This window comes from Drosophila guanche, unplaced genomic scaffold, assembly GCF_900245975.1.
Source record: "Drosophila guanche unplaced genomic scaffold, DGUA_6, whole genome shotgun sequence".
Taxonomy (NCBI): domain Eukaryota; kingdom Metazoa; phylum Arthropoda; class Insecta; order Diptera; family Drosophilidae; genus Drosophila; species Drosophila guanche.
Window position 1 is genome coordinate 2,783,739 of NW_022995747.1, and position 14,250 is coordinate 2,797,988.

The 14,250-nt window shown below is 49.0% G+C and overlaps 5 protein-coding genes across 19 annotated transcripts in view; 3 read left to right on the plus strand and 2 right to left on the minus strand.

Moving 5' to 3' along the window:
- Nucleotides 1-6,236, plus strand: part of LOC117583708 (RYamide receptor) — a 54,428-nt gene extending 48,192 nt beyond the window's left edge. Inside the window, exons 5-8 of one of the 2 annotated variants that reach the window (XM_034272198.1) lie at nt 5,158-5,226; nt 5,285-5,592; nt 5,885-5,976; nt 6,049-6,236. In XM_034272198.1, coding sequence (XP_034128089.1) covers nt 5,158-5,226; nt 5,285-5,592; nt 5,885-5,976; nt 6,049-6,155 — 576 coding nt within the window. In that variant the 3' untranslated portion in view covers nt 6,156-6,236. The remainder of the gene's footprint in view (nt 1-5,157; nt 5,227-5,284; nt 5,593-5,884; nt 5,977-6,048) is intronic. The other variant, XM_034272199.1, reaches the window with a different exon arrangement.
- A 58-nt stretch (nt 6,237-6,294) lies between these two features.
- On the minus strand, nt 6,295-10,776 carry LOC117583738 (endothelin-converting enzyme 2). Its single transcript, XM_034272254.1, has 9 exons — nt 10,626-10,776; nt 9,293-9,452; nt 9,143-9,237; nt 8,510-9,083; nt 8,180-8,459; nt 7,293-8,124; nt 7,180-7,228; nt 6,843-7,041; nt 6,295-6,781 (listed from the first exon to the last, which is right to left on the minus strand). Exons 1-9 carry the CDS (start codon nt 10,774-10,776, stop codon nt 6,437-6,439), a joined length of 2,685 nt encoding a protein of 894 aa, XP_034128145.1. The 3' UTR covers nt 6,295-6,436.
- On the plus strand, nt 9,820-11,587 carry LOC117583733. Its single transcript, XM_034272250.1, has 2 exons — nt 9,820-10,578; nt 10,648-11,587. Exon 1 carries the CDS (start codon nt 9,916-9,918, stop codon nt 10,492-10,494), a length of 579 nt encoding a protein of 192 aa, XP_034128141.1. The 5' UTR covers nt 9,820-9,915; the 3' UTR covers nt 10,495-10,578; nt 10,648-11,587.
- A 383-nt stretch (nt 11,588-11,970) lies between these two features.
- The window catches only part of LOC117583715 (protein spaetzle), a 5,770-nt gene continuing 3,490 nt past the window's right edge, over nt 11,971-14,250 (minus strand). For 4 of the 14 annotated variants that reach the window (XM_034272210.1, XM_034272205.1, XM_034272216.1 and 1 more), the window contains 4 exons: nt 13,629-13,923; nt 13,126-13,501; nt 12,820-13,059; nt 11,971-12,313 (listed from right to left, as the gene is read on the minus strand). In XM_034272210.1, coding sequence (XP_034128101.1) covers nt 12,876-13,059; nt 13,126-13,501; nt 13,629-13,923 — 855 coding nt within the window. In that variant the 3' untranslated portion in view covers nt 11,971-12,313; nt 12,820-12,875. The remainder of the gene's footprint in view (nt 12,314-12,819; nt 13,060-13,125; nt 13,502-13,628; nt 13,924-14,250) is intronic. The other 10 variants (XM_034272214.1, XM_034272218.1, XM_034272213.1 and 7 more) reach the window with 8 other exon arrangements.
- Nucleotides 12,468-12,826, plus strand: LOC117583736. Its single transcript, XM_034272253.1, has one exon. It carries the CDS (start codon nt 12,589-12,591, stop codon nt 12,715-12,717), a length of 129 nt encoding a protein of 42 aa, XP_034128144.1. The 5' UTR covers nt 12,468-12,588; the 3' UTR covers nt 12,718-12,826.

Genomic DNA, 14,250 nt, shown 5'->3' on the forward strand with positions numbered 1-14,250 from the left:
ACAGCAAACACAACTGCCATTTGCTGTAGCTGTAGCTGGCGGAGAGTCTCACTTCGCACAATCAATGGCAATCCGTCATGTTGGTCTTTTGCCCTCTGCCTGCCACACAATGTCCGATTGAAAGCCGCATGTCCATGGATACCATTCCCATTCCCAATCCGAAGCATTGCCTGCCTTCCTGCCATCTTTCTAATCACTCCTACTCGCACTTGTAGCAGACCTGCTTGTGTGGCCCTGCCCCAAGTGTCCATTGTTGGTCGTCAAATGCTAGCGAAACAATATCGTTGATGCACTCACTAAACCTGCCATGCCACACGTTGCACGTGTGTAGCCTACTCCGTGCCATTCCGTGCCTGCTCGTAAAAGTTCGAGCGTGCTGTCCGCCCAGCACATTGTCCGCAAAAACGAAAAGCCCAAAAAGACCATAAACATTGCTTTGCATATGGTTAGGGTTAGGGGGTGTGGTTCGCAGGGGTGGACAGGAACAGTACAGTACAGTAGCCTGGACAAAGTATAAATCAAATATAGGAAAAGCCCCAACACGGAGCACACACACACGCCCACATTCAAGCGGAGGCAATTTGTAAAGTTTCGGCAGCCCGCAACATTGTCCCAAAAATTGGTTCAGAGCAGCACAATCTTCCCCCCCCCCTCTATTGTGACAGGATTTGGGGCTGCCAATTTTTCATTGGGCAACATGTATTTGGCATTTGAGAGCTTTAACATTGGCAGAGAGCTACAGAAACCTCAAGAATCTATTATGTGCGGAGAGAGAACTCAAGTGAAACTTTGATGATAACAATGTCACCTTTGCATTGAGATGTTCGCCTCCCAAAGGATTCGTCTAACGAGGCAACTCCCACGAATAAAAAAAGACTTTGCCCGGCAAGTGATCTGGAAGTAACCCTCTCAATATGCATGTCAGCAGAAATGTGCATAAAACCGAAAGAGGGCGAGAAAAAAGCAATTTATGTGCAAAAGAAAAATGTTTAAAATTCAATTTGTAAGCGGCGGCGGCCATAGGGTAAACACGAGGCCAAGGCTCGACTCGCGGACACGAAATTCTTTTATCGTGAGACCCCTTGCTCTGCCCGTCTTATCCGAATTTGCTGCGGCATAAACGAACAGTTTTATGACCTTTACTTTACACTCCCCCACTGCCGCGTTGAGGGTTTTCTTTTTTTGAGTGTTATTTTTTCCCCCGGCTGCCAGTGACACGCCCACAATAAATCGCAGGCACAACACTTCCGCGCGCGCGGTCAGCCGAGAGCCAGCGATAGCGAGGTGGAAAGGAAAGAAAAGGAAAGGAAAAACAGGGGGGGGTGGGGGGTGGGGGGGGGGACAGGGGAGTATGGAGTGCCAGTCCTCGACTTTCACGGTTTCGGTTTCTTCATTTAATTGACGGGGCTCTTGCAGGGCTGCCAGGGCAGGGCTGGCTCCCCCTTGAGCCCCTGGTTTATGACACTTTGGGCGCTTTAATTAATTGCGCGTATTTCGTGGGCCCTTTCCCGGACAGCAGACCCTTCACGCACCTCATCAGACAACGCACACAGCCCCGCCGCGAACTGTGTTAATTGTAATGTATGTCAGTCGTAAAAGTAAAAGTCCTCTCACGTACGCCGTCCGCAGACTTCCAAAGACTCCCGTCACGGCGATTCATCAAAAACCCGTCAAACACTTCTCTGCCTTTGAACTTGATGTGGTTTTATCGCCCAATATGGCTTACCCCAAAGGGATCTTTGCAGCCCTTTGTAGCACTCCCATCTCTCCATTTACTTATTAGCTGCTGCTTCTGTCGGTCAATGCCTTGCCCTTGGCCCCACATTAAACTTTGGCCCTTGGCTGTAATTGCAGCGTAGAAAAAGTCCATTTGCTTTGCTTCTACATTTAGACGGTTTCGTGTTCCATTGTGCTGCTTTTTTATGACTTTTGGATTTTAATGATACTTTTAACGAACTTCTTCCATTATCGATGTTTGGTCAAGAGAAAAATGCCAAACAAATAATGGGAAAAACAAATCATTTTCCCATTTGTGACCTTTCACATGCTGTGCCTTGCTTTGAGTTCTCTTGAGAAAACTTTCAACTGAAAACTGTGTCAGAAACTTGGCCAGCAGGGGAAGTCCCGCCCACGCCACATTAATTTTTCACTTTCTTGAAAGAAAGTCAAACCGCAAAAGTTTTGAGTTGCCGAATTGCTGTGCAAATTAGTTGCTGATTAGTTGGGCCGTTTGATTTTTGCCCACTTCATGGATAACAATTTAAGCCGCGGTTGGCTGAGCACAGACTTTGTTTCACCTCTTCACCTCTGGCACTTTCGCAATTGTCTGGCAATTAAGTGTGGCTTCGGGGTGCTCCAGAGTTGAGCAAGGGATCCCAGAGCAGCCGGCGGGGCACGCGCTAAGCGATGAGCCAATTGAATTGATTAATAGATTGTAAACAGATAGCAGCGGGTAATCGAGTATGCCTCTGTCGATTGAACTAGTTCCCAGTTGTAATTATTAACTGGGGTCCCCCCCCGCCGAGTGCAAACTGGTTTTTGTGTGGCCAACTCCCACGCCAAAAAAGAGATTTCCAATTGTGAATGAAATGTTGCTTTCAATTTTTATACACCATTTCAATGGCATTCAGCTCAACCCCGGGCGGAAAAAACCCCAGAGATGTATGGCTCTGTGGGTAATAATACAAATTACGAGAGACCTGCCCAAAGAGTTGCAATCAAAATCGTTTAATGCGCTTACCGCGCCCATTGTTGATTGGACTCACCGCTTAGGGCCTCTGTCTCTCACTGTTGGGAAACTAAGAGCAAAAGCAAACAACGGCAGCGAAATTAAATCTTGCGAAAAGCCAACATAAAACTACTTACTCTTAACCACAACCATGGGACTCGTACTCGTACTCGTACTCGTGAGTAATGAAAGTTACGGCAACATAATAAACATTTTGCATTCGACAGGCTGTCCTCCTCCTCCTCCTACCACTGCCACTGCCTAAATATATAAATCAAATTCTTTGCACTTAAAAAGCAATCAATTTCGGGCGCACTCCTCTCATTAATTAAACAAAACGAACGACAGTCAGCAGGGGACAGGACAGGATAGAGGAGAGGCTTTGGCCTGTAGAAGCCATTTGGCAGTCGCGAACGTGTCAGGAAATTTAATTATTGAATTACTCTGAGGCGCTTTGCACCTCATCATGGTGAGTGGGGAGAGGCTTCTCTATTCAAATCGAAATATCATTCAGTCTTTCGGGGGAGAATACTCTGCGAGACAGAGTGAATCAAAATTCATTTGTCAGCCTTTCGCTCCTCTCACTTTTTGGTTGTGCTGCTCCGTGCTAGACAACTGGAGCTCTGTTTTTTTTTTGTAAGGCTTTAACTTTGATGGGCGGGCATGACACTTGTAGTAGCCATAAACTGTAACCGCAACCGAAGGAGCGGCGCGACCGCTGCCGCCACTGCTAACCGGTTCAAAACCAAAACAAAACCCAAACCCAAGCAAAGGCTAAGTGTGTTACGATTGTGGCTAATGCCGGCAACCAGACGCTGCTGCCAATTAAGTCGTGAGACTGTCAAAGCTCGGAGACCAACAAAAAAGATGAGACTGGAGCCGCAGGCAGCAACAAAAATTTCAGCCAGCTCTTATGCCTGCCTGAGTAATGGGCTTGAGGGGGTGCCTGTCTCGTGTGGACACCCTCCAGCTGCAGGCGGGCCCTGGATGATGTTGCAGCTGCCACCCACAATATCCAACTGGATTGAGGGAAAGTTTTTGGCTGCACAGCGGACACATGCGCCGGGGCCAAAGGTCACAGACTGTGTGCTTCCAGCGGAGGCGTCAAGAAAAACATATTTCTATTTGTGTTTGTATTTGTATAAACATTCATTACCCGCTTAGGTGGCTTCTTGGTCTTTGTTTGCCTCGCGTCTCTGGTGCTTTGACGCCTGAACAGCGGTGCGTATACTTAATGTTTGCATTGTTAACACTCAGCCAGCCAGTCAGCCAGTGAGCCAACTAACGAGGCATTAAAACGAATCAAATGGCCTCGTTGAGCACTCGCTAATAGCAGTTGGTAGGGAGACGCAGCGAGTCCTGCCCCTGAATCAGCAACATCAAAATGGCCTGCATAAAAAGCAAGCTGCCAGCAAGCTGTCAGCTGCTGCTGACGCTGGTATTCGAATTCATGCGGCCATTGAATCAATTCATAATCGCCGCCAGCAACATTGAGCAACAAATTCCCTTGGCTCTGTCGTAGAGATGTGCATGGAAATCCAATCCAATTCCATTGTGCTGCCCATGATTGCCCATCAGACTTCAATAAAGGTTTCACTCGCATATGATTCGCTTATGCCATTGCTCCTTTCCCATCCAAGTCTATCCATGGCCAATCCCTGGCAACCGGCAAACTGGCCTTAACAACTTTATCGTGCATTCGTTTCAGGGCCATAAACCTTTATGCCTTGTCTAGCACAGGTGGTCACGTGAGAGACGTGCCCAATGAGTTCATCATCGAGCTAAATTATTTGCCATTCTCCTGCAGCTCGATGATATCTGCACAGAAACCTAAGAAAACCCAAAACTCTTGTGTCGGCTGGGTAACTTTTTATGGCGAAACTATTCGTTAAAGCTAAACCATATGCTTGGAACCTTCAGCTGTCAAAGCACAACAAAATCCCCTTTGAAGCAAAGCAATACGCATTTTTATAGGTATTGTGCGTGTCTGGGTGCGGTTAAAGCGCGAAAAGGGGTGCCTTCGCTTCCAGGAAAAATGAAGCATTTTGCAGCTAAATGTTGCAGACTTTTAGGCTGACATTGAAGTATTCATGTCATGTGCATGTAGATTAAAAATGTAGCAAAAAATAGCACGTAAAAACTTATTTAATGCTCCAGAAAGGTATGCCAGAAGAGGCACACACAATTCTTAATTAACTTGCCCAAATCTCAGGTCCCGCAACTCTTTTAGCTGAGACTCAAGGCAGCTGCCAGTGGCCATAAAAGCGAGTCATTGTCCCTACAGGGGGGGGCTCTGCTACAGCCATAGCTTAGGGCCATAAGGTCAAGGTCGTAAAGCGTGAAACTGGGACCGCAGTGCTATAAATAGACAAAGTAATTGTGGCACTTGTGGCACACATAAATGAAGTAAGCTTCGGTTTTTGTTGCAGATGATTAAGATGATGCTGACGGTTGTGATTGTGTTCACCATCTGCTGGCTGCCGTTCAACATACTGCAGGTGAGCGTAAAGTTGGGGCAACTCTTGAATGCATCTAAAAATAATCCCTCTTGGACAGCTGCTGCTCAATGACGAGGAGTTTGGAAAGTGGAAACCGCTGCCGTACGTGTGGTTGGCCTTCCACTGGCTGGCCATGTCGCACAGCTGCTACAATCCCATCATTTATTGCTACATGAATGCCAGATTTCGTGGCGGATTCCTGCAGATAATGTACCGTGTGCCCGGCCTGCGTCGCTGCTGCTGTCTGCACCGGTATCTGCGCAGTCGCGGCGAACGCAGCTACGAAGCAACCGGTGAGATGACCTTCCAGTATCATCACCGCCGAAACGGTGATGGTCTAGTCAGGAAACCTAAAATACGCATTAGGTGCCGCCCCTCTCTCTCTCTCTCTAAGTACATTTTGTTCTAGTGATTCTTTGCAACATCTAATTGTCTCTCAGTCGTCCGTCTGTCTCCGTCTCTGTCTCTGATCTGGGAATGTCCGTAGTAGCCGTAGCTTTTGTTCCTTTCATTCTGTTCCTCTACGAGTATGCATGACACTCACTCAAGCAGCACGCATTTGCCAAGCAGTCGCATGAGCAGCACCGCAATTTGTAATTTCTCCACCTAAACCCAGGAAATATTTGCTAACTTTTCTCCCCATTCTCCCCTGACGAAGGAACCGAAGAGGCCTTCCACCTGCATCGTGTGAACACCTGCACCACATACATCAGCACAAGGCGAAAGCTACGAGCCAATTCTATGCAAGCGGTACGTAATGAGCATTTAAATCAAACATAAACATTGCCCACACCTTTCGGTATGTTCTTCTCATCCAATTAGAGCCAATTTTCATGTGCAGAGACCACAGTTTTGCGGTAGCTGCCACAGCCGAGGAGCCGGCTCCACGAGAGTTCCATGTGAATGGCGGCAACTGCACGGAGCTCTAAAGGGAAGAGGCAAACCAAAGAACCGAAACCTACTCCATCTGAGGTTCTGTGTGAATGTTTTAAGTGTCGTTGTAAATGTCGAATCTTTGTAAATTTAATTGAATGTATATTAAAGATAATCAGTTGAAAACGAGCATAAATGTGCGGGGATTTGGGCCAAGGAACCGTGCAATAGACACATCCTGTATATGTATAATTGATCTAAAAACTAAATTCTTAGCTCATAGATGTAGAAAAATCACTTGACTGTTCCTGTTTGCGTGTGCCCCCGAGTGTACCCTTCACCATATGCGACACTTGGGCTGATGGGGATTCATGGCCGTGCCGCGCTTACACCTGAAAGTCCGCGCAAACTCCTCCGAGTTGGACAGGACGCCCCGCAGTCGCATCTGGCCGGGGCAATGGGAGTCGCTGAGTGCGTAGCGAGAGGCTGCTGGGGTGTACGTCTCGCACCAGAGATTGCCAAATGCAATGAAGAAGAGCTGCTCGTGTGTGTAGTGCTCCAGCCCCGGCAGCTTCGAGCGCTCCCTGCCCATCTCCTTGACGTAGAGGCGGTAGGCGTAGAAGGCCTCACGCATGCCACCATTGTCGGCAATGTTCTCGCCCAGCGTCAGCTCTCCATCGATCTGTGGATGGTGTGGAAAGATGATTAGATGAAGCCATTAATTACGCAGAGAATCGACTCACAAATTCATCAATGTCATCGAGATGGTAGCGACTGTACTGCTCCACGAAGCACTCTGTGCGGTTGATGTACTCGCTGATGGTCCGGTTGGACCACCACTCGACCATGTTCCCTGCCCGGTCGAAGCGCCGCCCGCTGTCATCGAAGCCGTGGGTCAGCTCGTGCCCGAGGATGGTGCCAATCGAGCCGTAATTCAAAGCCCTAACAAGGACACGGCAAGGGTTCAGTTCAGCAAGACCAGCAGGAGGATTAAAGTGCAACCAGGAGGAGGAGGAGGAGGCGGAGTGCTTTGTGCAAGAGTGCGGCAAGTGGAGGAGGTGCTCGGGGGGACAGACTTACTCGAGGCCGAGGTCATAAAAAGGATACTGCAAAATGGCAATGGGAACCGCTACAAGAAGACAATTAGGATTAGCCACAGAACTGGCACTCCCACTGGCCACACCCACACTCACTTATAGCATTCGATTGAAATGTGTGAAAGGCATTGACATTGGAGGGCGAGGTTGCCCAACCAATTGGCTCCGGCTTATCCATTTCGTTGAGCTTCTCCATCATCTGCCAGTGCACGAAGCCCATGAGATTCTCGAGGTGCATGCTGGCATTCACCTCTGCCCCCCGGTAGAACGCATTCAGCGCCGTGCCATTCCTCAGCCACGAGGGAAAGCCAATGAAGCTCTTCATCTCCGCGGACTTTTGCATGGTCTTTCGCTTGGTTGCCGCATCCATCCAGGACGTGGAGCGCACCAATCGATCGAAGGCTCGCCGTATGTCGCTCAGCATGCGCTCCACGCGCGGCAGCTTCTCCCTGGTGAACTCCTCATCCGCCAGGACATAGCTGACGGCCATGCCGAAGAGACTGTTCACACCATTGGCGCAGTACAGGGATCGTGGTGTGCTGCCCTCCGTGCCGATGGCCAGACGCATGTACTCCGAGTGGAGCAGCCGCATGGAGCTGGTCGTGTGCAGCACCAACTCCTCGATGGTGCTCAGCCAGAGGTAGGACTCAATGTGCGACTCCGGCGTCTCCTCCAGATACTGCACCACGTTCTGCAGGTACAGGATGTCCGCCTGGCTGGTGATGATCGTCAGATCGGTGCTCATGTGGCTGTTGCCCGCATGCCGCGTGCCCCTCAGTATGAGCTCCATGTACCGCAGCCAAATGGGCAGCGTCCTCGGGGCAATGTTCTTGTCCGTTTGGTTCTGCAGCTCCAACAGCGACATGTAGATGATGTCATCTGCTGGGTTCTTCGAAGGTTTCGTAGAGTTTTCAGCTTCTTCCTTGAGCTGCAAAATGGGAATTCGTTTGAATTCGTTTGCTGGTTGTGTGTCTCACTCCCACCTCGTGGATTTTCCTGGCTACTTTCACGCCCTGCTTGACCAGCTGCGAGATGCCCAGCGTGGCCTCCTCCTGATTCACATCGGGATCCACGTACAGCAAATACTTCTCAATGACCTTGCGTACGTAGTTGAGGTAGGCGGACATGCCAGCGCTCGTTTGCTTGGCCGCTTCCTCCTCATCGCTCTCGAGCTCATCCTCGCTGTCGTCCTCGTCGCTGTTCTGCGCGAATATGGTCTTTCGGTGGATCTTGCGCAGCAGCTTGTGCGAGTCATCGTTGTTGCTGCAATGAAGGATTAGAGAGGCTTCAGGTCCAGCATTATTCACACTCACAATGGGAACGCTGACTCTGTTTCGGGTGTGCCCAGCGCTATGCGATTGATGGTGCGATTGAAGGGATCGGGAAACACATCGAAGCCGATGATCAGATCCATGCTGAGATGCTGCTTGATGGCCACCAGGGACTCCAGCCAGTTGTAGCTGGCATTTGACGCCTGCGCCGCGTACTTGGACTCACTGCCCAGCGTCAGATTGAGGGACGTGGGCAGCAGGGGCAGCTGGAAGCGCAGCAGATACCCGACCAGTGGCTCCAGATTCCGCGCATCCAACTGCTTGGTGTCCATGCAGGCCCTGTACATGGTCTTGGCCTTGCCCACGGCCTGTGGCTCCTCGCTGCTGATGTTTGAGCGCAGAAATTCGCGCACCAGCCGCATTATGTGCGCCTGTCGCTCCCGGAACCAGTCGTTGGAGGTGACGGAGTCCGGCCGCGGATGCTCCTCGGCCCAGCGGCCGCAGGTGAATTTGTAAAAGTCCTCGCAGGGATCAGTCTGTTCGTCCATCGCATAGATGAGGCTGGCCGCTGAGCGGATGCACTCCCGACTGCGGCAAATTGGATTCGATTTCTTAACTGCAAAAGCGAATCGCGGATCAGATCAGGCAGCAGCTGGCAGCGCCAGAACTACTCACTGGATACGCTTAGAACTATGATTGCTATGAGCATAAGGATTACCAGTGCCAGCAGTGCACCCAGCACGACCTTGTGGTAGTAGCTGCGTCGAAATCTGCAGGGATGGAGTTTACAGAGTGCGTAAATGAAGGCCACAATCTGAGACTCACTTTGATTGAATCCCAATCAGATTTGGGCTTATGCGCTGGTAAGGCAGCTGCTTGCTCTCCGATGCCGATGCCGATGCCGATGCCGATGCATGGCCATTGCCCATGCCGTTTCCATCAACGCTTGTGGCACGAACCGGTGCGGACAATAGGCTCAGAGCACCTGCAATGGTTCAAGAAGTACATTGTCGGGGGCTTGGGCCACTAATGGGCCCGCAATGTGTGTGTTTATTGGCGCCAATTAGTCTAATGCTGTCAATATTTTTGCTGTCACAACGCTGCCCACCCCGTGGAGCTTCATGTTTTCACAGCTGCGGCACTGCTACTGGCCATATCTTGATCGGGGGCACCGCCAGCGAGTGTCTCCTGCACCTTTTGTGTCCCTAATCGCACGCGTCACGTGGTGCACTTTAGCCCCCAGAGGGACACCGAGTTCAGTGAACTGAAACAAAGTTTTTGCGTGTCCAGCGATAGTTTGGCCCATTTTAAAACTGTTTCCACTGAGTACAGACACAGAGTATCCTGTCATTATCTGTCACGCTTTGTGTATCAGTACGTTCCCTTCGGGCGCCCCCAAATTGTCAGTACAAAAATAAATAGAAATTGCTTTTAGCGATCCAGCCAAGATGTGGTTCAACACGACTGAAGTGGAGGCAAATGTGTTCGTGATGGCCGACGATGTGTACAACTTGATGGAGATCTTCAATGAGGCAGCCAGCTTTGAGGGTCGCATGATCAAGCGCATTGAGCATCTGCTCAGCATCTGTGACGTTCTGGTTTTCGTGGTCTTGGCCACCATTGTGGGTCCCTATCTGGTGCACAATTGCTTCAGTAAGCTGCAGCAAAGGGTCAAGCGTGGCAGCTCAGCAAGAGCCATTTCCCCAATGAAAGCAATCAAAGAGAAGAGGAGCGTGCGCGGCAGCAATGCAAGCTTCAGGGAAGCCGCAGAGCAAAAGATCAACGGCGAGTGGAACCTAAGAAGCAAGAACTTGGCCAGGAAGCCCCAACAAATGGCCAAGCAACAAGTCAGGTGCGACATTAGCGAATCGGAGATGATTACTCGCCGATACACGGACAAGGGCATCGATGATGACGAGATCACAGTGACGCCCACGGAGGGCGAGAACTACTCGGCGATGCTGATCGGAACACCCGAATGGGCTGGCTGTCAATTATTTGGCCACAGGCGAACCGTCAGAGTCTGAAGTCTGCCAGTTGACACCTAAAGTCAGCCACAATGCTGCGGTCGGATGCTCAACCATAACTTGGCTAATTGAACACGAATCAAAGTAACAAATATTAACATAAATTATAAGTAAATGCAAACGTGACTCACCTGGTGTCTGTTGTCTCTGCAGGGGCAGTGGCTGCTGCTGTAGATTCTCGTGAAAGAAGCCATGATTTAGACTGCCCGTGGTCCAGATGCGATTGCGCTCATCCATGGCGTCAGCGGTCGTGTGCTCTGACGTGGTGCCCCTGCGAGCCATTCGAGTGACTCAATTCACGGATAATAAGTGCATTTTCTGGTGATTTTTCCAAGCACTCTGCGGCATCTCAGCGATAACTGCAACACTCACTATTCAATCTGTGTACACGTCACATTGTCCACATGTTGCTCATTGCTCATCTCAGTGAGAATTTACAGTGTGGAAACAGTCTTTTGGTGACTCTTAGGCCATTGCATAATTTGGCATAATGCAAGCAAAAATAAGCAAAGGCACAGGCCAGGAGCAACTGCTCTCTATATGTATACAAAAATCGACTCAAGTGGAGACAGTGCTGCAGGCGACTGGACGGAGCTGCCGACAACCGGTGTATTGGAGCACTGGCGTCGTCAACAGAACGTATTTATATGTCGGCACCGATACGACACCAGCAGCAGCAGCAGCAACAGCAACCGAATAACAACAATAGCAGAACTACAACCAACAAATCAGGCAACCCCCATTAACTCCTTTGGCCATGCAAATGTGCCGCGGCAATTACGGGGAGCCGAGCCAAAGCACAGACACAGACACAGATACAGACACTGCCAGTGTCTGAGTGTCCTGCATGTTGTCCCTATTGTTGTAGCGTTCCAGCATACACCCCTTAGGGGAGTGAGTCGATTGATTTTCCGCAGGGATAACCACAGGAACAACAACACTCTAGGGTATACCTCATTTCACAGTGGAGTACACAGTGTCCTGTAGTTTCTTTTGTGAGTTCAAACCTCACACGAACGGTGGCCAATCGACCACAATCCAATCCGATGGCCAGTGGCGTAATGAGAAAATAAATGACATTACAATGGGGAAACCATATGCAGTATTAAGTATTACATAGGTACTTGCTAATTGATATGGAATTCCACATGCTATTTGCTGGGGCATGATTGATGACCCTGAGCAATGGCCCAATGTCTTGTTTCGCTCGTGGCAGGATTCCCCTAATAATAGCAATTAAATGGTGGCACTTTGCCCGCCCACTGGCAAACTTTGACATAGTTTGTGGTGGCAAATCAATGGTGGAATCAATAAATGTTATTGATTTCTACATATGTAAGTCCCAGACTTACTCTGTTGCAATGTTGTGTGGTGGCATGCCGCCTGCGATGTACTTACACTAGCCATGAAGTAATTGGTTTGTAAGTAAACAAAGCTCTCTGTTTCGGGTTCAAAGAACTTTACTTTGCTGTCATGTACTTGCATACATTTATTATACATTTTCTGTTGTTGTTAACATACATTTTTGAAACGATTTTTTCGTACTCTAGAACTATAATGCAATTGCATGCAGCTTAGCTTAGCTTAGACACTGGCACAGAGGAGGAAACCAGGCACAGGAGCAAAATATGACACGAATATGTTTACACTGACTCGATGAGAAACGAAATTACAAATGCCTTAACTTAGATCGGACTATCTGCCAGTTGGATCAGCTGGTTTTTGTTTCTTTTTTTGTGCATTCAAATACAAATTATAAAACAACAACGACCCCTGGGACAGTTTGGCCTGCCATTCTGTGGTGGGTGAAACTTTTGTGCTGCAAAGAAAAATCAAAATGGAAAATTAGAAATTGGATTTAAACCTTCTGCGCACACAGCAAGCCTTTCAATTCTCTTTTGGCACTGTCAAAAAATGTGTATTACTTCGTCAGTCTCTAAAATCAGTTTCAAGCAGGAACACACACACGTAAAAGTCTCTAATATTTTTTGGCTCCTTCAAGTTTCGAGTAAAACAAACGCCGCACCGAACCAACAAATTTTGTTATTTTTGCACAAAAGTTTGAAGTTTATCCGCCCTTAGCTGTTTGTGAAAATGGATCGCGTTTTCGGCAATGTTCAGGACAAGCTGAAGAGCATGATGAAGATGGAGAGCAAGGGCATGGCCCTGAAGCTGGTGGGATTCTACGCCGTTGGCTATACCCTGCGCAAGTTGATCAAGTAGATGGCCGTGCCCAAGGCTCAGATGTTCGTCCGTTTTGTTGCAGTCTTTGGCCCAAGTTTAAAAATTCAATGTTTGAGAGTTAATAAATGATGATGAACCTACCTCAAAATCACATTATCGCAGCTACGAGCAGCATCGAGCGCCTCGAATGGTCTCGTTTAGAGAACTTTGAGCACACACTTGCAGCAGGAGGGTATCTTGAAGGACTCCTGGGCCACGTCCAGCTCCTCGCCGCTCGTGTTGCGAATACTGGCCAGCATTCGCATCACGTAGTGCTGCTTGCAGATGGGCTTGTAACGCTGCGGGAAGCTCGAGGAGTAGTCACAGGGCATGTCCTCGTTTCTGCAAAGCGCATTCAACATATTTACATAATCGGAAAAGGGACTTGCTGTTTTGACAGCTACTCACTCGCACTCCTCAATGAGTATGCCCTGCTTGAACTCTTCGTTGTTGACTATAAACTGCCAGGTGTTGTCCGATTTCAGGCCCGACTTGGGGTACAAGTACCTCCGGTGGCTACGGCACAGAAATACCTCATCGTTGGGTCCCAGTCGCGAACTGATGTCCATGGGCACGGGCTCGGGATCACTGAAGAAATTGGAGAAATTCTGCGAGAGCTTTCCCTTGATGCGCGACAGATCCGGATAGTTCTGCACTTCGGTGCAGAATGACTTGGACTTGTGATTGTCCTGATCCTCGACGCACTGCGGTATATCCCGCTTGATCAGTGGCGGCTCGGGCGTCCTCATCTGGTGCATGACTGCTGAATCGGGAAAGACAATAGCTGAAGTTAGGCAGCGCCAAAGGCAGTTGGCCGTGTGAGTATGGGATCGATTTAGTTGTTAATTGTATATTCGTGGGCGAGTATAAAATGTAACTGAACTGGGGACCACGTGGACTGGACTACTTACGATTCTCTGGCGGCTGTCGCGTCCTTTGGGCTTCCCCCTGTTGGTCTGGCATCGTAACCGTTGCCGGATTTGTGCCCTGCAAAGAGACGAACGTATCGTTAAAGACCAGATTCAGCTTGCCATCCGGGGAGCGCTGCACTTTGAAGTATTGATCTTGTTGGCTCAGGCTGTGATATTGATGGTAATGGCTGGGCGTTGCCTGTGGCTGTGGCTGTGTCTGTTGCTGGGGCTGGGGCTGGGACTGGTCGATCATGGTGTGTATGGGCATGAGGGGTGCATAGTCCGTTGTCGTTGTCTGTGCAGGTAAAATTCTCGTGTTAGTCTCCAACCAAAAACCAAAGACAAACACAAACAACACAAACACAAACAAACCAACAAATGATGTAATGAAATGAGGGGGGGGGGGGGGGGGGGGAAAAGGAAGAAATAAACCAGAAAAAAAAAAAAACACAGGGGCGCGAGTGCAACCATAAAAAAAAAAAAAAAAAAGTAATTATAAACCCTCGGGGAAAGAAAAACGAACAAAAGAAAAAAAAAAAAAAAAAAAAAAAGAGAAGAAAACAATTTTACAGGATAGTGAAGAAAAAACAAGGGAGGGGGACGCAAGCCAACCAAAACACAC

Bases quoted from the DNA above. Each gene is read 5' to 3' on its own strand.
- LOC117583733 (XM_034272250.1), top strand. From the start codon at position 9,916: ATGTGGTTCAACACGACTGAAGTGGAGGCAAATGTGTTCGTGATGGCC.
- LOC117583738 (XM_034272254.1), bottom strand. From the start codon at position 10,776: ATGGCTCGCAGGGGCACCACGTCAGAGCACACGACCGCTGACGCCATG. The intron at 7,229-7,292 runs GTGAGTGTGGGT...GTCTTCTTGTAG, and splicing joins ATTTCAATCGAATGCTATAA to CGGTTCCCATTGCCATTTTG. The intron at 6,782-6,842 runs GTGAGTCGATTC...CACCATCCACAG, and splicing joins TCGATGACATTGATGAATTT to ATCGATGGAGAGCTGACGCT.
- LOC117583736 (XM_034272253.1), top strand. From the start codon at position 12,589: ATGGATCGCGTTTTCGGCAATGTTCAGGACAAGCTGAAGAGCATGATG.